The sequence below is a fragment of the Pipistrellus kuhlii genome, unplaced genomic scaffold, assembly GCF_014108245.1.
Source record: "Pipistrellus kuhlii isolate mPipKuh1 unplaced genomic scaffold, mPipKuh1.p scaffold_m20_p_2, whole genome shotgun sequence".
In the NCBI taxonomy this organism is placed as follows: domain Eukaryota; kingdom Metazoa; phylum Chordata; class Mammalia; order Chiroptera; family Vespertilionidae; genus Pipistrellus; species Pipistrellus kuhlii.
In genome coordinates this window covers 171358859-171382890 of record NW_023425515.1, presented here as the reverse complement: position 1 = coordinate 171382890, position 24032 = coordinate 171358859, and the positions used below count along the sequence as shown (strand labels likewise).

Here is a 24032-nt window from a genome sequence, read left to right as displayed (position 1 = left end):
TAAAATGGAGATAATATGAACTACCAATAAAAATTTTAGTTAACATTTTAGGAACAGCTTTTTGTCCAGTGCAGTTAGTTTTTCTTCCTTTTGCAGTATTTAATTTCTATTCTATCAAATGGAAAGAGCTTGCCTCCCCACCTCTCTCCTTCTTTATGTCAGAATAGATTGATAAATTAATATTTTTTTCAGTGGTTTGTAGTTTGCTACTACCTTTATTTTGATGTTCAAAATATTCCAAATTTAGTAATTGGTAGCCCCCTCAAGCTGGTTCCTATGTCATTTTAGTGTTTTTGTCAGCTTAATTGTTGCTTTATGGAAGGATAGAATTTTGGAGTTATTAATCCCACCATTTTTGGTGATGTCACTCCTAGTTCCTATGTCATTTTACTATGTCATCATTATTCTTTAAGTGCTTTATTAATTCTCAATAAAAAAAAATATTACAGGTTCACCTTGCCCTAGCCAGCCCCAACCCTGGGATCAGTCATTTCTCCAAGGAGTCCTGCTTCTTTTAGGAGGAGTATGTTATTTAGAAACCAAGATTTGGGTGCTGAGTGTGCTCACTGTTGTTGGGATGTCATTGCTCTAGGACTGCTCAGCAGATAGAGCTAGAAAACTTACAAACACATATGCAAACACATTCAAACACACTCCTGTGTTTTACACACATACTTATACACACATGTACATATAAATATACATTCGTGTGAGTATGTACATATAAATATATCACAAAAGTATATCAATATCAGTCTGTCACACATATACACACACAAAAACATCTATGATTTCGTATGTATCCTATCTCTATTCAGTTCCACAGGGCTTATTCTAACCTTTCCTCCTTCCCTTCCCCAAGGCCCAAAACCTACTTGATATTATCCTTAGCAAATTCTCTTCAGTTCTTACATGTACAGAGAGTACTTTTAGAATTGCTAAGTCATATTACTACAAAAAACAAACCTATTAACTGGAGTTCAACATTTACCTTTAGTTCTTTTTGTTGTTCGCCTAAAAGTATTTTAATAGTCCAAATACATTGTTCAGAAATTACCGTGTGTGTGTGTGTGTGTGTGTGTGTGTGTGTGTGTGCTTCCCCTTTTCCCCCTGCAGTGCTGTTTCAGAGTTTATTCAACCACCCTGTTATAGATGGCATTTAAGTGGCTTCCAGTATTTTGCTGTTATAAAGACTTCTTTCTAACTTGTTTAATCTATCTCTATCTTTGTTGTATGTCTTGTTCCTGACAGCATACCCAGGATGATTTGCAACAACTGAGGTCAGACTTGGATGCTGTCTCCATGAAATGCAACAGTTTTCTTCATCAGTCCCCATCTGGTTCAAGTGTTTCAACTCTGCACTCAGAACTCAATCTGCTGGTAGAGAAAATGGACCGTGTATATGGTCTCTCCACTGTCTATCTGAATAAGTGAGTGAGCTGAGGACTTGGGTCCAAATAGCAATGTTTCCATTGGGGTGAAAAGGGGAGGTGCCGGAGTGTTTCAATCAAGAGATTGCAGATCTTGAAGATCGTGTACCCATGATAAGAGACCATGGCTTTAGTTCAAGTATGGAGCGGGTACATTTGAGCTCCACTGAACAAATGTCAGTGGAGAGTGATTTGCAGTGCTGGGATCCAATTCTGTTTGATTACGTATCTCTAAAAAAATAAAAATAAAACAGAAAGCAAGAAAGAAAAAGGGACACTAAAGAATAAAAAGGAGAAATTTAAGTAAACAAAGTACAAATCTTTGAAGCTCTTCCCTCTAACTGCCCATGTCCAACTGTGACCTGGAGGATAAGCAGATTGTCGATGCTTCATAGTGTTGAGTGGGTTTCTGGCCTCACAGAGTCTACCGTGTGTGTGTGTGTGTGTGTGTGTGTGTGTGTGTGTGAGTGTGTGTGTCCATGTTCCACTGCTACCTAGAATTTTATTTTGAATTGGCACCACATATACCATGCTCTCATATTTTTATGAAATTGCTTTCTTATAGTTATGTTTTGTGAACTTCTCCTTAATGTTCCAGGTCTGTAGCCCATTTCATGTGTTAATGAAAGCGATTTTATCCTCACAGGCTCAAGACAATCGATGTTTTAATGCGTAACATTCAGGATGCTGAGCTCTTGGTCAAAGGTTATGAGATCAAGCTGAGTCAAGAAGAAGCAGTACCAGCAGATCTCTCAGCTCTGGAGTCCCATCGCTCTACATTACGGGTTCGTTGCTCTGAGTTTTTTAGGAGGTTGTCTTAATACAGGGATAAGCAAAAGTAGGCTTACAGTTGTATGTGAAAGACAGAGTTTCTACTTGTATTATTTTTTTAAATTATTGTATTATTTATTTGTATTACAATTGTATATCTAATTTTGCCCACCTTTGTATATCCAGGGCTTTAAGGTAGCAGAGAAATACAGTTTGGATAGTATGACACTGATTTTAAGTTTGTATTTGAACTAGGAAGAATATCATATTTAATATATTTTAATATGTATTCAAAGAATAGATAGATAAGAAAACTGAGAGTCAGATTGACTAGATGACTTACTTTGGTTTCATAGCTTATAAGTGATAGAGCCAGGTTCCAAACACAAGTTCTTTGCGCATTTCTCTCTACTGTACTGCCTGCTCTTGGCTGCCTGTGTGCTTGAGAACATGGAGGCATTTCTGGCACAGACATTATAGGGTCTAGCTTCTGAATCACAGATATAATGTGACAACATACCCTTGTTATCTTCCTTAGTCTGAGTCTTTCTTACCTCTTAGCATGGAATATTTTTAATCTTGTATTGCTGTGCTTGTTTGGAATAGCGCTGGCTTAGTGATGTCAAGGACAAGAATTCAGTGTTTTCAGTCCTGGATGAGGAAATTGCCAAGGCCAAGGTGGTGGCAGAGCAGCTGAATCGTCTGACCCCAGAGCGAAGCCTGGATTTGGAGCGCTATCAGGAAAAAGGCTCCCAGCTACAGGAACGCTGGCACCGGGTGGTTGTGCAGCTTGAGACCCGGTGAGTGGTAGCCCTACCCTTTTCTCCTAGTAGTGGTCAGGGACTAGATCACATGTGCCAAACACAAGGCCCTCGGGCCAAATCCGTCCCGCCAGGCCTTGCAATGTGGCCCGCACCGCGCTGTCATCACTGCACCCCGCTGCATTTCCATCACAATGACAGTTTATGACTGTTCAGTAAACCATTCGGCCCACGATTTAGGCTGGATTTTAGATTTTGGCCCCTTCTCTGATTGAGTTCGACACCCCTAGACTAGATTTTAAACAAACCCAGAGTAATATCTGTGTGTTCGTGTTTAAAGGCAGGAATTGATAGGGAGAGGTAGAAATGAAGTAATGTTATGAATTCTGAACAAGATACGTGACAGGAAATTGGGACCACCAATCCCAAGGTAGACTTGAGTCTTGCTTTTGAGTCTGCATTGATGGTCCTGGTGCTTCTCCTGTGTCTGGGTCGTACCTCCTTAAGTGATGATGACAATAGGATGGAAAGAAGATTTGGTGATCTACTCTCAGGGATAGCATCTGGGTTCGGGCCTCACTTTACTAGCTTTGAATCTAAATTTGAACCAATTTAATAGTGGGCCTTTGCAGAATTTCTTGCTTTCTTTCATTTGCTAATTCTTTGGTTTTATCCCTATAACTTGAGATCTTACTTCTGATGACTGATTTGAATAAGAAAGATCGAAAACTACTTATCTGGAGCTAGGCTGGGTAGGCAGATATATAAGGAGAGGAGTTATAGTAACTCCTAAGTTTGGATTGATTCTCTATAATTGAGTTACTATTCCAATGCTAGCTAGGCTAACAAAAATGTTATAAGAAATAACAGTAGCCCTAACCGGTTTGGCTCAGTGGATAGAGCATCTGCCTTTGGACTGAGAGGTCCCAGTTTCGATTCCGGTTAAGGGCATGCACCTTGGTTGCAGGCACATCCCCAGCAGGAGGTGTGCAGGAGGCAGATGATCGATGTTTCTCTCTCATCGATGTTTCTAATGCCCTAACCCTCACCCTTCCTCACTGTGAAAACATAAAAAAAAAAAAATATTTAAAAAAAAGAAATAACAGTAAATTATTATTTTTCACCCACCCTACCTCCACTGCCCTCTCCAAGAAATTAGAGTGATCATAAATAATAGGTGGGTTAATCTGACAGGTACTCTGTTATCAGGGTCAGAAGTGTACACTCAGTACTACCTTACTGGCAACCCTGGTAATCCTTGGCCTTCTAGGTAAAAAATTTGACAAGGATTATCATGGGATGCCAGGGCACTGGGTACATGCATAACTCTCTGCATTGTTTGATGTTCCCCTGTTTTTTACTCACTTTTTGCCCCATAGGGCACTGGGTACATGCATAACTCTCTACATTGTTTGATGTTCCCCTCACATAAAAATGTATCCTCTTTGGTTGAGCTCAGCTGGACGCATAGGTTGCTGAGGGAATTGTCTCATTTACTTCATTGTATTGACACCAAATATCTAACGACAGTTTTTCTCTGCTCCTCCAGCCAATCTGAACTAGAAAGTATCCAGGAAGTTCTGGGAGATTACCGAGCCTGCCATGGAATGCTCATCAAATGGATCGAGGAAACCACTGCCCAGCAGGAGAGGATGAAGCCAGGCCAGGCAGAGGACAGCAGAGTGCTGTCGGAGCAGCTCAGCCAGCAGACGGTGGGTACAGCAGTAGCACAGTGGAAGTTGGCAAGGGCGGGGGGTTAGTTCATCATAAAAGAAGATGATGTGCTAGCAGTTAAACTTCCCCTAAATGGTAAGACATTCTGAGCCGTCTTCTGAAAAGGGTTCAAGCAGGATGGTCTCAAGATACTGGTGTTGCATTTAGCCCAGATGACCTATAAGGTCCCTTTTAATGCTGAGTTTCTTTGAGTATAATATTGAAATCACTTGATGGACAGGTTAAAATTATTTTGGTTTTGCCCTGGACAATTTTGCTCAATGGTTAGAGCATTGCCCTCAGACCAAAGGGTCAAGGTTTGATTCCTGGTCAAGGGCACATACCTCAGTTGCAGGTTCCTTCACAGGCACATGCATGAGGCAACCAACTGATGGGTCTCTCTCTATCACATTGACATATCTCTCCTCTCCCTCTCCCTCTCCCTTTTCCTCATTCCCTCTCCTTTGCTTTCTAAAAATTTAAAAAAATCAATGGAACAAATATTCTCAGGTGAGGATTAAAAGAAAGTATTATTTTGGTTTATTTTGTTCCTTATTTTGGTTTATTTTTTTAAGCCTCACCTGAGGTTATGTTTTTATTGATTTTAGAGAGAGAGGAAGCAGTCGGGGGGGGGGGGGGGGGGGGGGCGGGGAGAGAAAACACATCAGTTGCCTCCCAAAGGCACCCTAACTGGGGATTGAACCTGCAACTTAGGTATGTGCCTTTACTGGAAACTTAACCTGCAACCTTTTGGTGTATGGAATATTGCTCCAGCCAACTGGCCAGGGCTGGTTTATTTTGTATCTTGGTATTTAATTTTATTTTAGAAGGACTAGAGTATGGAGGAATGCAAACCCAGGGAAAACTGTGAGTGTAAGAAAATTATTACATCCAAAGCAGTTTTTATTTGTTGGTATCTTGGGGTCTATTGTTTAGCGTTATGGTTAGGTTGCCTGGATTTCAATCCTGGTTTGCTCACTAAGCAAATTACTTAATCTCTCAGTGTTCTACTTCCCCATCAATAAAATAAACTAGTCTATTATTTGTTCAGTTGACCTCAAAGTTATTGTTGTTAGGATTAAATGGAGGGATACATGTAAAATACTTAGAATAGTGCTTTTCAAAGTGTGGACTCCAGACTAGTAGCATCATTTGGGAACATGTCAGAAATGCAAATTCTCGAACCTAAACCCAAACCTACTGAATCAGAAACTCTGGAGGTGGGGCCCAGCAATCTGTGATTTATGCTGTCTTCCAGATGTTCTGATGCAGGTAAGGTTGGAAAACCACTACCTTAGAACCTAACAGATGTTCAGCTGATTCAGTGATGGTAATGACAATGGTAACGGTGTGATATTTTGGTTCCTAGGATCTGTTTGCAGAAATTGAGAGAAATCAGACAAAACTGGACCAGTGTCAAAAACTTTCCCAGCAGTACTCCACGGTTGTAAAGGTAACTGCCATGTCCCATAAGTGACCTTCAGCTTAGGAAGACCTGCATTGTCACTGTAGGTTTCCCACTGCAGCTCTCCTGCTGCAGGCTGGCCCTATCCTTCAGGGAGTGCAGCTTGTACTGCTCATGGCCCACAGTGGAGGTGCTCAGAGAGGCACCAGGTGTCAGCTCTGATTTGAAGATTCTTCATTTAGGTGACTCACAGGCCTCAAACTTAATATGTCAAAAACAGAATATTTGGATTTTCTCATATAGTATCACCATTTTCGTATTTACTGAGGAAAAAAAAACAAACACAACAACAAAACCCACAAAGTGACCCTTAACAGTTCTTTTCGCCTTAAACTTTATGTTCAGTCTTTGAACGAGTTGGCTCCATCTTCCAATATGTCTTGGACCTGACTGCCTCTCATTACCCACCCCTCACCCTGTCCCTGGCTCACATCTAGTGAGACAGCTTCCTTAGACCACTGCACTGCCTCCGAGCTGAATGTGGCTTCTGCTCCTTCCCCCACTGGCTGTTTTCCCACACAGTCGCAGAATCACCTTTTTAGAACATACTACATGTCACAGAATTTCAGATACCACATAGTATATGCTCTATCAAAAAAGAAGAAACTCTGCCACTTATGCAAATGCCATTGATTGTAAAACATATTCTAATTCTAGAGCTACTAAAATGTGGGGGAAATTTGCACCTTACAATAGATGAAACAGTAAATGGAGCACATTATTCTCCAGCTCAAAATTTTCCAAAGACTTTATATCATGTTTATAATAAAATTTTAGATTCTTATTTGGTTTCTGAGGCCATGTCTGACCTCCCCCCATTTCTCTGATAACATCTTTACATAAAAATGACCTGTGATTATTATATATGCATTTGTTTATTATCTGTCTTCTCACTACAATGTAAGTTCCAGGGGAGAGGCGAGGTTTTTTCTGGCTTGATTTCCACTATGTGTGTAGCACTCAGAACAATGGCAGACACATAGTAAATGCTCAACAAATAATTTTTGGTGTAGGGGATGATGCTTCAACCAACTAAGTCTCCAGGCCAGGGCTATTTTTGAATGAATGCATTTCTCTAGTTAATAGCAGAAGACTTGGTGTCGTAAGATTTGAGTTCACATCTTAGCTTCACCATTTTCAGGCTTTAGAGCACTTAGCCTCTCTGATTATCTGTTGCAATATGTACACAGTGGGTACAGTAACAACCTCATCGAGTGATTGTAAATATTAAATGGGATAATGTATGCATAGGACAATGCTGCAAACCTAAACTACATTCAGTAAATGGCAGCATGTGCTTATATTATTATTACTATTTTATTATTACTACTACTATTGTTTTTCTTTAGGTCGCTTAAGGAACTCATTCCATGTTTTCCTCCTGCATTCTGTTTTCTATGTAGACAACACAAAGCAGGATATTCTAGGCAAAAGGAGCTGCATAATCAAAAGCACAGAGGAATGAACATACAATGATTGCATGAGGAAATAGGGAATATTCTAGCTGGAAGGAGGCTGGGCCCGGCCTTAGAAAGGCCTTGTTCAGTTCTTTTGCTTTACTCATTATTCTTGCTACTCAAAATGTGGCCTTTGAAACAGGTCACATTTTGAATAGCAAGAATAGTAACCAATTTGTTAGAATGCAGAATCTTCAACCTCCCAAGTCAGAATCTGCATTTTAACAAGACCCCCCCCAGATGATTTGTATGCATGTTGATTTTTGAGGAATTTTCGCTGTAGGTCATTGAGCAGAGGAAAAAACTTTTAAGCAGAGAGAAAAAGTGATCATCTTTGTTTTAGAAAGGTTACTCTGGTGGAGAGTAACTAAGAAGCTCTTGTACTTGTCTTGTGAGAGATGGAGAGGGCCTAACTAGGGCATCACTCAGAATTACAGGGGACGTGGCAAGAGCATGGCCATATGAGTAGAGCATTAGTTTAGGGATTCTAATCTGGCCTTTGTTGCTCACCCGCTAGTTAAATAGAGAAATTCACTTCCTGTCTTTGGGCTTCACTTGCCCATGTATGAAAAGGATAGTCAGCAAACAGACTTTAACTATGACCCACAGGCTAAATCTAGCCTGTACACCTATTTTCATATGTCCCATAGAGGTGGCTAAAAAAAGGGGGGCCGATAATACTTTGTGACACATGAAATTTATAGGAACTTCATTCAGCTGTCAGTGTCCATAGGTAAAGTTTTATTCTAATACAACCACACTCTCATTTACATATTGTCTGTGGCTGCTTTCATTTACAGTGGCAGACTTGAGTAGCTGTGACAGAGACAGCATGGTCCCATAGTGTCCATCTGGCCCAACACAGGAAAACTTTCTAACCTTCCATTTAAAAGACCACCAAATGCTTTCCAGTAATGAAATATTGTGATTTCTATTACATGATGTGTGTGAGCTATAAAGCCCCGTGTAAACAGTGAAATTTTTTTCCTTCTCAGGACTACGAATTGCAACTGATGACATATAAGGCCTTTGTGGAATCCCAGCAGAAATCCCCTGGCAAGCGTCGTCGCATGCTTTCTTCTTCGGATGCCATCACACAAGAGGTGAAAGGGTGGGGAAAGGACATGTGCCACTGTCTTCCCTTAAGGAGATTCCTTGTCTGGGTCGTGCAGTTTGATTTGCAGCTTACCTTTCTGTTGAGCATGTGAATTCATGAAAACTTTCTCTTTACTTTCAACTATTTAAATATACTTTTCTGGTGGGTAATTTATCTAAATTGTTTTTTTGAACCATAGTTCATGGACTTAAGGACTCGCTATACAGCATTGGTGACTTTAACAACTCAGCACGTAAAATATATCAGTGATGCGCTCCAGCGGCTGGAAGAGGAGGAGGTAAGGACAGTTGGGTTCTAAATCGTCTTGAAAGTGGAATTTAAAACCTTGTGCCTCAGCCCTAGCCGGTTTGGCTCAAGACAGAGCATTGGCCTATGGACTGAAGGGTTCTGGGTTTGATTTTGGGCAAGGGCACATGCCCGGATTTCTGGCTTGATCCCCAGTAGGGGGTGTGCAGGAGGCAGCAGATCAATGATTCTCTTATCATTGTTGTTTCTCTCTCTCTCCCTCTCCCTTCCTCTCTGAAATAAAATATATATATATATATATATATATATTTTTTTTTTTTTTAAAACAACAAAAAAAATCCCCCAGAAAACCTATGCCTCATCTGTCAAAATGTAAAGTGTACACACAGCCAATTTTCTTAATTCATAATAGTTGTGTTCTATGAGTTGCTGAAAACACTGCATTTGTGAATACTGAACTCTTTGCAGCTGGAGAAATGAGGGTTAGGTTCCAACAAGCCTCTGGTCACAACATTTTTGTTCACAGAAAATGCATAAACTAGTATTATATGTGTTGTGCTTAGGAATGCAAGACAGCACCTCAGCACTGCATTTGGGTCCATTTTAAACAGTGAAACCACTATCAGAAAACACAAAAATAAGAAAACCCCGGCACTCAACAGACACTTGTTTACAGTATAAAAGCTGGATCAAGGCAACAGAGTGTCACCTTATTCTACCCCAGCTGGGAACATTGGGCACCTGAAATATTTTGCAACCACTCTGCATGTCTGGGAATGACTGTGAAAAATGCACAAATATTGATTTTGGGGTTATAAATAAATTTTAGAGAGTAGGTAAATATGGAATCTGTGAATAATTATGAGGATTGACTATATTATGTCCAACATTCTCACTTCCAAATATCTTTAGTATGGATATATTTTAAGTATGAAGGAATGATGTGAATAAAAGTCATTAATAAAACATGATTTGGTAATGGGAAATATTGGAAACATCCAGATTCTATACATGAAATGCTATGAAGCTGTTAAAAATAATGAAATAGGTTTACATGCAGTGACAAGGGAATATATATAATTAAAATATATTATTTGGGGGGGAAACAAGTTAGAATACTATGTATATTTATGATTTATAATTATAAAAATCTATGTCTTTGTAAAATAAATTTCCATATATCTAACTACGCTTATAAAAAGAAATGCTTTTGGAAACATTAACCCATCGCAATTTTTGCCTGTGTAAATTAGCAAAATATGTCCTTTATGTCAATATCTATCTCACTTAATCTCTGTAAACTTTAATTTCTTTACCTGTAAATATAAGAATTATGAAAATAAGTAAGCTGTGATTGTGAAGGGCTTTTTAAAATCACTAATTACTGAATATCTATCACATATAAAAAGTGTGCTTTTAAAGAAAGGTGCTGCCCTACTTGGTTCAGCTTAGTGGATAGAGCATCAGCCTGCTGAATGAAGAATCCCAGGTTCAATTCTGGTCAAGGCACATGCCTGGGTTGTGGGCTTAATCCCAAGTAGGGGGCATGCAGGAGGCAGCCAATCAATGATTCTCTCTCATCATTGATGTTTCTCTCTCTTTTTCTCTCCCTTCCTCTCTAAAATCAATAAAGATATTTAAAAAATAATAATAAATAAATAATAAGAAAGGTGCTAAGCTGGATATAATGAACTTACATCCCATAGTTAGGCACCTGTGAGCAGTGCTCTAGGCTGGGTAAATTATGTTATTTTAACTACTTACTGATTTAGGTAACTCTTGTGTCTCTATTTTAGGAAATCTGAACTTAGGCAAGTCCAATAAGATGAACCAACATACTGATTTTCTATTTCCTGTTCTAGAAAGTGGTAGAAGAGGAAAAACAGGAACACGTGGAGAAGGTGAAGGAACTTTTGGGTTGGGTGTCTACCCTAGCAAGGAATACACAAAGCAATGCTACCTCATCCCAGACCAAAGAATTGACAGACATTGAAAAAGCTATTTTAGAACAGCAGGTAAGTAGAAGGTCTATCTTACTCTTCCTGGGTACAATCATATAGGATCATGCATTCGGTGGTATAATATAAGTCACATATGGGCCACCGAGGAGGGATTGTTATCTCAGTAAATGTTATCTTTGAAGTTATCTTATTTATAGTTCTACCTTTTTTTTTTTTTTTTTTTAATCAGCTCTACATAGACCACTATAATCTGGACTATGCTGTTTTCACCTTGAATTTTTTAAAAGTTACTTCACATAATTTTTGATTCTTTAATTATTTTAGGTTCTGAAGCTTTTCTCTTTATTTCCACTAAATAGGTTCTGGCAGAGGAGCTGACAACCAAGAGAGAACAAGTTTCTGAGGCCATTAAAACTTCACAGATCTTCTTGGCCAAGCATGGTCATAAGTAAGTATTAGATGAGAGATTATGGCACACCTGGGAGACCAGATCTACCTGGCTAAACCTTAGGGTCATGAAAAGAATTCAGGCTGGAGAATTCAGGGCAGCAAAATTCAAATGATGAAGAACTTTGTAGTTCATGTTGAATTTGCATTTTACCTTGTTGGCTTTGTGGAGGGATCATAAACATGGTTGAATTTTGTTGAAAAAGATTTCTAGAACAATTTATTTTTATTATTTATTTATTAATTAAGATATTACATGTGTCCTTATTCTCCCATTACCCCTCCAAACCTCTCCTCCCCCCCATTCATGCCCTTACTCCCCTGTTGTCTGTGTCCATTGGTTAGGCTTATATGCATGCATACAAGTCCTTTGGTTGATCTCTCCCCTTATCCCCATCCCCTACCTTCTCTGAGGTTTGATGTTCTGATTGATGTTTAATAGAGAATGTGTTGACTTGGGGCAAGAGTAGAGGTCTGAGCGACCACTTAAGAGGTTGTTCTGATAATATAGGCAAGATATGATGAGGATGGAAAGGAGACAAATATTTTAAAGATATTAAGAATTATGAATTTATAGAGTTCGGTGACAAACAAAAATGATCAGATATAACTCTGGTTTCTGGCTTAAGCCATTGGATGTATGGTGCTGCCACTCACCAAGAGAGGTATTACAGGAGAAGTTATGAATTGAGGGAGAAGAGGGCAGCTTTAGTTTCATATGTTAGGAACGTGAAGACCCCACAGGACATCTGAATGGAAGTACCTAGTATGCCTTAGGAAGCACCTAATACATTAAGTTATCCAATGGGCAACTGCATATGTAAATTTAGAATTAATAAGAGAAGTCTAAAGCGATGGAGATTTGAGTCATCAGCAGCGTAGAAACCGTAAGAGTGAATTAGTTTATAAGGCTCAGGGGCTTCTCAATGGCTTCTCACCCTGTAAAGGAAGCCTTAGAGAAATAAAAGGAAAATGATGAGTTATACCTCAGAACCCAAGAGAGAACAGAACTCTAAAGAGAAGGGAGTGGTTAGAAGTAAAAAAAGGTCAAGACTGAGGCCCATCTATTAAATTCCATCTATTAAAGTTGGAAGTTTTTGGTGATTCTGGTGAAAAGTTGGGGAATGATGTTAGATTTAGTGTAGTGGAGAGCACTTGAAGTAAGGAAGGTAGTGACAATAAAATTAGATACTCTTTTTAAAAAAAAATAAACAAACAAACAAACATGTTTTTATTGATTTCAGAGAGGAAGGAATAGATTGAAACATCAGTGATGAGAATCACTGATCAGCTGCCTTCTGCATGTCTCCTACTGGGGATTGAGCCCGCAACCTGGGCATGTGCCCTTGACTGGAGTGAAACCCAGGATCCTTCAGTCCACAGGCTGATGCTCTATCTACTGAGCCACACCAGCTAGGGCTGAAATTACACACTCTTTAAAGAAGCTTGACCATAGGAAAGGAAAGGAAAGAAATAATAAAGTAGAAATAATTACAATAGAATATAACCAATAAAGAGTTTTGTTTTCTTAAAGAGATCAGTGGGAGTTAACTGTATTTATGTACTGTATCTCAAGGGATGTTAAGGGAGAAAGACTGACGTGCTAGGGAGAGGTGCTGGAGGATGTGAGAGGATAAGATTCATCACTGGGTGGAAAGGACACCTTAAAGGTTGAGACAGCTTTTCTTCTGGAGTCTGAGAAAAAGGAGATTAAGAAAAGTGTGAATAAACATTTAAAAATTAAATAAAAAGGGAGCATTTGAGATCTTTCTCTCCCTGGCATATGTCACCAGTTGGACTCAAATAAACTCATAAAAATTCTTTTTATAAAAAGGAAAGAAAGATGTGAATATATGTTAATATGACAGGAGTGAAGCCAGAAAGTGAGAGAATTAGTGCCCCAGTGGTCTGTATGTTGTCTTTGAAATAGGTAGAGAGCCCAGCCAGCGTGGCTCAGTGGTTGAGTGTTGACCTATGAACCAGGAGGTCATGGTTCAATTCCTGGTCCGAGCACATGTCTGGGTTATAAGCTCAATCCCCAGTGTGGGATGTACAGGAGGCAGCAGATCAATGATTCTCTTGAATTCGTCACTGATGTTTCTATCTCTCTCTTCCTCTCTGAAATCAATAAAAATAAATTTTGTTTTTAATCCTCGCCAGAGGATATTTTTCCATTGATTTTTAAAAAGAATGGAAGAGAGATGGAAAGACAGAGAGAAATATCGATGTGAGAGAAATGTATAGATTGGTTGCCTCCTGCACATGCCCTGACCAGGGCCTGGACGGAAGAAGTCTGTAACCAAGGTATGTGCCTTTGACTGGAATCGAACCCGGGACCCTTTAATGCAGGCGAAAGCTCTATCCCCTGAGCCAAACCATCCAGGGCTACAAATATGTGTGTGTGTGTGTGTGTGTGTGTGTGTGTGTGTGTGTGTGGTGTGTGTGTGTATTTTAACAAATAGATTGTTTGCCGCAAATTAGAGTAATGTTGAGGGGAAAGAAGGAAGGATTAACTCAGACGGCGCTGAAGTCTAGTGGAGGTCAGAGCCCAGTAGGATCTCTTCTGCATGGCTGTGGGATTTCTCCCTCACTGGTTATACTTAGCAGCCTGCATGTGGGAGCAGAGTTGGATTGATCTGGGGCTGGAATTTTATCAGTTTATGAGCGTGTAAGGAACTAATGGAGATGATGACTATGGGGTCAGGAAAAGAGAAGAAACTAAATATAATAGGTACACGCCCTTGACTGGAATCGAATGTTTCTAACTCTCTCTTCAGTGTTTCTAACTCTCTATCCCTCTTTCTTTCTCTCTGTAAAATATCAATAAAATATATTTAAAAAATAAAAAAATAAAAGCAATAACCTCATATGACTTATAAAAAAAAAGAATCATGACTTGATTTGAGATAAACAGGAAACTATGAGTTAGAAGCCATTGTTCAAGAAGTATGGAGCTTTGACCAGATGATCCACAGTTAGCAGTGACCAAGAAGAATACCATGTGAGGTGGAGAAATCATGATTATAAAGCCATAGAGGAGAGTTGGAGAAAGGTTTTTCTCTAAAAGAGCTTTAATGCTTCATCTTCCAGGCTCTCAGAAAAAGAGAAGGAACAGATATCTGAGCAATTGAATGCCCTGAATAAGGCTTACCATGACCTGTGTGATGGTTCAGCAAACCAGCTTCACCAACTTCAGAGCCAGTTGGCTCAGCAGACAGAGCAAAAGGTATTTTCAATTTTACTCTCCACATGTTGGGAGGGTATCTTTTCAATAGTATGAAAGTATCCTTGCTGATTGAAAGTCATGATCACTAGCTTCCCATGACCAATGTGACTTAATTTTTTTAACCTCACCTTAGCAGCCATTTGTCTTGCGTTTCTTACCTGGGGTTCCATGATGTATTGGTCAGTCAAAACTCTGGAAAGCATTTATGGCTAACTCTTTAGATGTGGTTCACCATTTTTGTTGTCTTCCATTTTGTGATGGACCACAGTCAAGGAGAATATAACTTTTAATGTCACAGGCAATAAGATTATTCCTTTGTGGCATTGTTACTTAAAAATTGATAGCCAAAAGTTCTGAATATTGGGGGGAAAAGATCATGAACCTCTTTCCCTCATGCTATTTTCCATATCTACTAAATAAATAAGAAATGTTTATTTTCAAAGCAAATTGGTGGGTTAGCTGCACTGACTGAGACGCTGGTTCCCCTTATCCATGGTCATCCCGTCATGTGACATCTTTACCAGTTCCCACTCATGTTCATTTCCTGGACCATATGGAAGTTGTTAAGTTTTTGCTGGTTGTCCTGAGTTCTTCCTGGATACTTGTGTATATGTAAACTTACCATATTATATACATGTGTCTCTGGGATATACATGTGTGTTTGCCTGCTTATTTCCTATGTTGTGAAGCAATGGCCAACTTATGTGGGGCAGGCCAAAATTAAAAATCATGTGGTAACCAAATTTAGTCTAGATGATGCTAAAAATTACATTCAGATAAATATTCTTTGACTCTGGTCCTTGGATATGAAATTTGTGCAGCAGGAGCTAGAGTTGTAAAGACCATAAGACAGAACCAGCTATGATTTATTTGAGAATAGATTTTCAAAAAGAAGTGCTGGTTTAGCACTCTCTGTGTAAGGTAGCCCACTTCTAATGGCTCGTTGCTTCACCATATACGGGTGTATGTGAAAAGTTTTAACAATTGCTTGCTGAGAACATCCAGTTCTCATTTTGAAAGGTTAAAGCAAAAGGGAGAAAATAAAGGGAGAAGCTGCTGAGCACCACTACATTGAGCATGATGTGTCCCTGTTACCGTTTGTGTGTTTCATGTGAAGTATTGTTCTGATTAACTGACATCCTTGCTTACAAGTTTCACTAACCCTTTGGAGTTTAAGCACAAATGCACAAAGGGAAAAGAGGACGACCTGTGTGGGGTTCTTTTTTGCAAAAACAAAACAAAACAAAACAAAAGTCGCATGCTGGATGCTAACACCAAGCTTACACTGTGTGTGCGATACGGCTGAGCTGCTCCATAAGGCTCTCTCTCTTATCTGCCCATGGCGTGCCCTGCGATGCTGGTAAGTAGAAGCCTTTTTGTTTTTTCTTCTTCTTTCCCTCTTCTGCTTGTTTAGGTCAGGATGCCCATGTTTGGTGGGTCTGAAAAGGATTTCTCTGGATATTTCCCAGCTCAGGGCTTCCTGCCTGTCCTCCAGTTCTGAGGGTGTTGAAAGGAACAGTGTGTAGTCTTTTCTCTCAGGCAAAACTCCAGGCATTTCTTCAGTATCGGCATTCTGAGACTCTGTGAATCTCACAGAAGAAATTAGAACTTCACAAGAGAACATTTTCCTTTGCTATATTTTCTGCTTCTGAATAGTTTTACATGGATTTTCTCAAGTTTTTTCATATATGTCAAAGGAGTCATATGGCTGTGTAATTTCTCCTTTGCTCTCTTTAGAACAGATACCTAATAGATTTGCATAGCATACATTTACCTTATACAAGTTAAACTCTGTGTTCTGGGTAAGAAAACAGGGGGTGTATATTGATTAATATTGTAAATAGTATGGAGAATGTCAGTTATTCCATTATTTAAACAAATATAGTGATATAGAGAAATGAGCCAAATTGCCATCCATTCTGTATCCCTTATAGTGTGCAATTAACCAAGCTTGAAATATTCAGTGAATATTTTAAAATCTGGGGGAAATAAGTTAGAGTTTAAGAGTTTTCTTACTATTTATCAATCTGTTTGTTTATTCATGAAATGTTTATTGGAATCCTGGTACTGCTCCTAGACACTGAACGGGCAAAGTATCTGTCTCTCTGGTGCTACTTCTCACAGAGACAGAATTGAAATGCATTATTTAGGCGTCAGGGAAGTGCTTGGCAATTGCCTCAACAAGATCCTCTATGGATAAGTTAAAGAGTTAAATAAGGATCAGAAATTAATACTGACCAAAGAAGGACAGATAAAACTATCCACCGAAAATGAAGATAAAGAACAAGAAAAGAAGAGGTAGAAAGTTGGAGAATAATAAAAAGGATGAAGTGTTGTAGGTGGTAAAACACTTGAATAATTTAATTTTTGAATACCATTACCTTCTATAATAATAAAAGCATAATATGCTAATTAGACCAGACAGCTGAATTACCTACCTGATGAAGCTGGGGCTGTGACGGCCGAGCTCCTTGCACAGATTTCATGCATCAGGCTTCTAGTTTCATGATAAAATGCTTCAAAATAAAAATCCTTAAGGAGCTGCTTTTAGGCTTTCTTTTTGAGACATTATATAAGAATTACCTTATTCACTCACCTCAGAACCTGACTCCTTTGTAAGATGTGAGTCTACTGTACTTACCCTTCCCACTCCTGGATTCAACTGGGAAGGAAGTATAATACCTCAAGATTTAGAGTCAGACTTTTATTTGATTCTGGAACTCACTAGTTTTGTGACGTTGAACACATTACCTAACTTCTCTGTGCCTCATTTTTTTATCTTCAAACTAAAGGTTAAAATAATTGTTTTCTTAGGATTGTTGTGAGGCTTAAAGATTAGTAACCAATAAATATATTAAGTGTCCAACAAGTGATAGTTATAATCATGGTTATTACCCATTCTAGCCTGGACTAGAAGAAAAGTTACTGGTGGATTCAGTGGCAAAGGTCCCAAGTCTGTTCTTTCCTTGACTTGCTAATTTCAATACCTAGAGCTAATTTAACTCAGCCATTGCCATGGCAAGTGCTAGCATTAACCACCAAGAGTATGATTGCCCCAGTTGCTAAGCAGCTGCTTGAGTAAAATACACAGGATGCTTTATTGAGATACACAACTGTTGTGTGGATATTGGGATGCTTAAATCTGTCTTCTAGTCCTGGGGACTGGTCCTGCTGAACTCATCAGCAGGAAAATACCACTTCAAGAGGCTTCTACAACACTGAGAAGTTGTTATATGGGGTTGAATTCTCATTTTGGGGAACTGGTATGTGTCTTAAGAACCTTTGTGGTGAGTTAGTCTTAGAAATAGCTGTCCTCTCACTTTCGCTGCTTGCTACTTTGTAGAGCTTGTCACTCAGGTATGCTTAATGCTGTCATTCCTCAAGTAATCTCTGAACTTCTTTTGGCCATGTTAAACATTCTGCAGTTTAGACTAATTCTTTTTTAGTATTAACTCTGGCAGGCTTCAGAATATTTCCTGAACTTTGGGGCCCTTCCCAGGCTGGGTATTTCTTATGGTCAGAATTTGATATACAGGGTGGTGCAAAAGTAGGTTTACAGTTCATGTGGAATATAATACAATAAGTAATAATACAAGAATAAATTGTTTTGCATACTCAGAACTATAAACCTATTTTTGCCCCACCCCGTAGTATAATTCTTTGAATGACTCCTTTCAACACTGTGCTTCTCTAATTTAATTTTCTTTTTCATTTTTTTCTTTCAGGGTTGCAGAGCAGTTGCTGGGGTGATTGACCTAGGCACGGTGGAGATATTTCCCATCTTCAGAGCCATGCAAAAGGGCCTCATTGACCAGGACACAGGCCTGGTGCTCCTGGAATCACAGGTTATCATGTCTGGCCTCATTGCCCCTGAGACCGGTGAAAAGCTCTCTCTGGAGGAGGGCCTGGCCAGAAACCTCATTAATCACCAGATGTACCAGCAGCTTCAGGAGCTGCAGGATACACTGTCCTTAATAAGCAGGCTTAGTGAGAGCAAGGGCCCTCTTTCTGTAGTGGAAGCAATTGAGAAGAAAATTATCAGTGAGAGAGTTGGACTGAAAATCTTAGAAGCTCACCTGGCAACCGGAGGCTTCAGTCTCCCCCTTCATGAGAACTTTATTAACCTAGAGGAGGCTTTTCATCAAGGCCTCATTTCTGAATGGCTTCGTTCAGAGTTAGAGTCCCACCTGAGATCATCCAAGAATTTGATAGACCCCAACACAGCTGAGAAAGTTGGTTTGCTGGATTTGATGCAGAGATGCATTGTCCACCAAGAATCAGGGTTGAAATTGCTGCCTGTCAAGCAATTGGCAGGAGGAATGGTGAGCTTGAAATCAGGCCGGAAGGTTAGTATTTTCCGTGCAGTTCAGGAAGGCCTAATAGATAGGCAGGTCACTGTCCGGCTGCTAGAAGCTCAGCTTTTTGCTGGTGGCATAGTAGACCCAAGAACAGGACACAGACTTACAGTGGAAGAGGCTGTAAGACATAATTTGATTGACCAAGATATGGCCTGTGCTATTCTCATAAGGCAGCTTCAGACAGGAGGTATCATAGACACTGTCACGGGGCGTAGGCTGACACTAGATGAAGCAGTGAGCAATGATCTAGTAGCTGCTAAGATTGCTCTCGTGATTCTGGAGTCCCTTTGGTCATTCATGGGGTTGCTATGGCCTGAATCTGGAGAGATCCTCCCAATTACAGACGCCCTGGAACAAGGTATTGTGTCTACTGAGCTGGCTCATAAAATTCTTAGTGGACGACAGCATATTAAAGCTCTATTTCTACCAGCAACCACAGAGATTTGGTCCTGGAAAAAAGCAATAGAAAATGGTGTATTGGACAAAGATCTTGCCAATAACTTAAAATCAATTTGCATACCTGATGTGATGCCCCACATGCAATTAGCAGATTCTTCAGAACAAAGCAAATTGAACATTAATCCTGGAGCATCAGGTCTGCCGTGCAGCAAGGACCAAACTGAGGGCATGGCAAGCCACAGCGATACACTGTTGTTCCAACTGATGACTCACAGCTACATTAATGTGCGGAATGGACAAAGGCTGCTCCTGCTAGACAATGAACTGATAGAAACACTAACAACAAAAGGTGAATATCAAGCAAATCCTCTAGAAATGTTTGGAATTGGACATCAGAAACCAGAAACTTCCAAAGAATTAGAAGAATCAGTGAATGTGGAAATAACAGAAACTTTCTGTGATAGGCCGACTGTGCAGTCACATGAATTCCACTCTTTTCAGAACAAAGAATATCCCAATCAAACAATTTGCATGGAAGCAGAAGGCAAAAAGACCATCACAGTAACAGAAGATTCTCCTACAGAGAACCCTGAAAAAGACCTATCTGTAGGAGGAAAAAAAGTGAGAAATCCAAATATTGATACTTTGAAGGTCAGAGGTCAAGTTAAATCAGAGTTAAAATGGCAATTAGAAGGTACCAAAAAGGAAGATCTAACAGAAGTGTCTACCAGAGAAAATATCAGCCGAGGATTTCTCCTTATAGTACCCTCTGAGGAAACAAAAGAGGTGACCTTAGTGGTAGAAAAAGATCCTGTTTCTATTGAAACACCAGATGAAGAATGGCAGATTCTCAGAGATGCTTCCTTTATATGTCAGAAAAAACAAACAAACCTACTTGAAATTGAACATATTCCAGGTAAAAATAGAAGACCTCTCATAAAATCCCAAAGCAATAAGTCACAATTTCAGGTAGAGAAAACTCTAGATTTAGACTCAGAACTCAAGTCTGAAAATGACTTAAATGTTCATTCTCCGGACAAGAGAAGTAATGATGACCATAAACAAAGTCCAGAAGAACAAACCATTATAGGCGGTAGTATGATGATGTTAGAAAAAACAGATGAGGCAGATCATGGTAGTGAAACTTCCTTGTCATGCAGTCCTCCTTCAGAATTGCTTGAAGAAGCTACCTTAAACAAATTATCTACACAATTACTAGATGGTGGTATCTTGCATGAACAAACAGGTCAACAGCTGTTACTGAATGAAGCAATAGCCAGAGGCATTGTGCCCAGTCACACTGCTGTGAAACTTATGGGAAAGCTGAACATGTTTCGGGGCTTCTTTGACTCTCAGACTTGCGAATCTTTGACAACTGAAGAAGTCATTGATGAAGGTCTGATGGATGAGAAATTACTACAGAATGTCCTCATGGCAGACAAAGCTATTAGTGGTGTCTTAGACCCCCGTACCCACACACTCTGCTCTGTGAAGGAAGCAGTTGCAATTGGACTTCTTGACACACAAACAGCCACCAGAATATTAGAGGGGCAGGTGGTGACTGGTGGAATCATTGACCTGAAACGAGGCAAAAAGGTTTCGGTGACTTTGGCCTTAAATCTTGGCTTGGTGGACAGTGCTGACCAGAATGAACTTATAAATTTGGAAAAAGCTTCCAAAGGCAAAGATGCTGAAAAAACAGTAAGGGAGAGATTAATTAGCTTACAAATGGAAACAACTGGAATTATGGACCCCGATAGCAAGGCCCCTATAACAGTTATGCAGTCCATCAACAGAGGACTTTTGGAGAGAGAGGAGGCCATTCAGTTATTGACTAAACAGGTGGTAGATGGAGGAATCATTCACCATAAATCTGGGATGAGACTTTCTGTTGATAATGCCTTTAAACATGGCATCATAGATGAAGATTTAGCCGAGCAACTCAAAAAAGTTGAGAACTTAAGCTTCCATCAGTTTTCTCATCCTGAAACAAAGGAAACTATTTCCCTCCCTAAAGCTATAAAATTAGATCTTGTTACCCCAGACTTAAAAGGAGAAATTCAAGAAATTCAGGCATTGACTGGAAGCTTTGTAGATCTCATTTCTGGCCAAGGATTGACGTTGGCAGAAGCTGAAAAAGAAGGACTGTTGACTAATAAAGCAATATTGTCTTCAGGATTGATGCATAGGATTGTAGATCCTGAGAATCATAGAATTGTTCCCTATTCAGAATTAGTGAAGAAATGTAAGATTGATATTGAATCTGGACAGAGATATCTAGAAGTAATTCCTTTCTCAGACATTAAAGATGGAGTGAGTGACAAAGTTCTTACATTGTCTCAAGCAACTCAGCTGGGAAAAGTAAACTTTTCATCAACACTGAAGGTTCTGGAAGCTCAGGCAAATACTGGGGGAATCATAGATACTGCTACAGGACAAGGACTGACATTGGCATCAGTTCTGGAACAGAAATTGGTGGATGAAAACATGGTCAGAATTATTGCGTCTCATCAGGTACTAAATGGAGGAATCATTGACATATTTAATGATCAAAGAGTTACTTTAAAGGAAGCTATTGAGAAAAAATTAATTAGCCCTGAACTGGCAACTTTGATCCAAATAGATACTTTAGAGTCCAGTGATCAGGGGTCTCAGATTGAAAAGCAAGATGGAATTGAAGTATGTGAATTGAAGGAATTTCTAAGGAAGGAAACATTAATTGCTTGTAATCAGACTGCAGAAATGAGTTGTGGTAAAGAAGAAAGTGAAAAATTATTTCAAATTGGAAGTCAGTCTGCACAAGAAAAAGTTAAAAGAGTTTCTGGTGAGGAGCAGGCAAAAAAGGACAGGGAAATTTCATTAAAAGAATTCGAGTGTAAGAATCAAGATAAGAGGAGAGCTTCCTCAAACACCAAAGAGTCTGTCAGTATTATAATTCCTAGTAAAGGCAAATCATTGGGCCAAGGTTCAGTGACATGCCCTCGCTCAGAAGTTTGTGATTCTAAACTCAAAGAGGTGGCTAGTACCAACATGGAAAAAAATATAAATGAAGATCAGGAAAAAGTAGTGTCACAAATAGAATTTCTTTCTCCTATGAAACAGTCTGCATCAGATTTAGATCATAAAGAAATAAGGGAAAAACAAAGAGAAATTATTTCAGTAGCACACGAATCAAATTATGAAACTTCAGGCAAATTTCTGAGTGAGCAGCTTATTCAGAAACCAACAAATACTAAGGAGAAAAGGAAGAGAGAGAAGAAGGAGATATTTAGAGGAGACAGTGTCAAAACATGCAAACCAGCAGTTCTTTCAGAAGAAAAGTTAGACCAAGAAACTGCCATTAGAGGTGACCATGACTCCAGTATAAAGAGCCAACCAGTGGAAATTGCCATAATTGAAAGAGTGAAAGAATCCGATAGAGAGGTGGGATTTTCTATTCTATGTAAAGCTGAAGAATCTTCTGCCCCAATGGTAGCCAAAGGAGTTTCCATAAGAAATCAAGATACTTCAACATTTTTAAACTCTAATCAGGTCAATGAAAGAGAAGGAAAAAATCTAAGCCTCTGCTTAACTGTAAAACCAAAAGAAAATTTATCACAAGAAATTACAATAGGGGCTCAGAGTGAAGCATTCTCTTCTATGACCCCAAGACCATTGAACTACCAGGAATCAGTTGGAAAAACCCAAATTGCAAACGCATCCCAAATTTCCAAAACAGACAAGTCTTTTCAAGGAACCACCAGACAGGAGACCAACTATGGTGAAGATGCTTGTATTACTTCTAAGACTAAGGAAACCAAAGATCTGGTCTTGTTATCTAATGAACAGAAAACAAAATCATACCAAGAAGTACCTTTTGACTCAACAAAAGCTCTTAAATTAGAAGGAATTGTAGATTCTAGAGTAGACCCAGAAGAAGTCAGAAAGGGTAGCAAAAGTGATAGTGAAGTTTATGGGATTCTTGAATCTAAAATGGTAGCAACTAAGGAAATAACTGGAGAGAAATTTCTAGAAATGTCAAACCCCATAGTTACAGGTGCAGAAGCAGAATCCTTTGAAGGTATTGTGACTCAGGGAGTTCCCAGAGTCTTGGTGTCCCTTCCAGAGAAATTGTTCAAAGATGTATCTCTAAAAGTGAATATAGAGCAACAGGGTGCCACCATTAGTCCCACTATTCCAGAGGCCAATGAGGCAAAGACAGGGCCCCTCATATACTCTACAATGAAGGCGGATGAGGAGACACCACCAGAAAAGCTCAGAGAAAGTCCTGGAAGTGAACAAGCTCCCTTCCTAACTGCACCGAGGGGAAAGGGACATGAAGGTGTAAACACGGAGCCCTCCAGAGCCACTAAAGTAAGTTTCCCAGTGTTGCATTGTGTTTAAAGATATAACTGGTTTAATGATCAAACCCTTGGCTGGATTCTGAGTTTACGTATGAATAATTATATGCATGCATATATTTCAGGGCATTAGATAATTCTATAAAGTATAACTTAGTTTGGGGAGTATTTGAGATCTTGCTTTCCAGCAATTGTCATCAGTTTAGCTCAAACTTTTATAAAAATCCAAAAAAAAGGTATAACAATATACCTTTTTTTTTTCTTTTTTTTTTTTAACACAGTTGTTGAAAACTTAGGCAATGGCTCGAATGTTTTTCTGAAATTTGCAAGAGTTTTAATGT

At 39.3% G+C, this 24032-nt stretch overlaps 1 protein-coding gene across 13 annotated transcripts in view; it reads left to right on the top strand.

The window, feature by feature from the left end:
- The window catches only part of MACF1 (microtubule actin crosslinking factor 1), a 332073-nt gene that overhangs the window by 186819 nt on the left and 121222 nt on the right, over positions 1-24032 (top strand). For 11 of the 13 annotated variants that reach the window (XM_036443784.2, XM_036443786.2, XM_045584819.1 and 8 more), the window contains 11 exons: positions 1252-1430; positions 2077-2215; positions 2808-3001; positions 4512-4674; positions 6045-6128; positions 8593-8700; positions 8893-8991; positions 10823-10975; positions 11281-11369; positions 14459-14594; positions 18320-23704. In XM_036443784.2, coding sequence (XP_036299677.1) covers positions 1252-1430; positions 2077-2215; positions 2808-3001; positions 4512-4674; positions 6045-6128; positions 8593-8700; positions 8893-8991; positions 10823-10975; positions 11281-11369; positions 14459-14594; positions 18320-23704 — 6729 coding nt within the window. The remainder of the gene's footprint in view (positions 1-1251; positions 1431-2076; positions 2216-2807; positions 3002-4511; positions 4675-6044; positions 6129-8592; positions 8701-8892; positions 8992-10822; positions 10976-11280; positions 11370-14458; positions 14595-18319; positions 23705-24032) is intronic. The other 2 variants (XM_036443783.2, XM_036443782.2) reach the window with 1 other exon arrangement.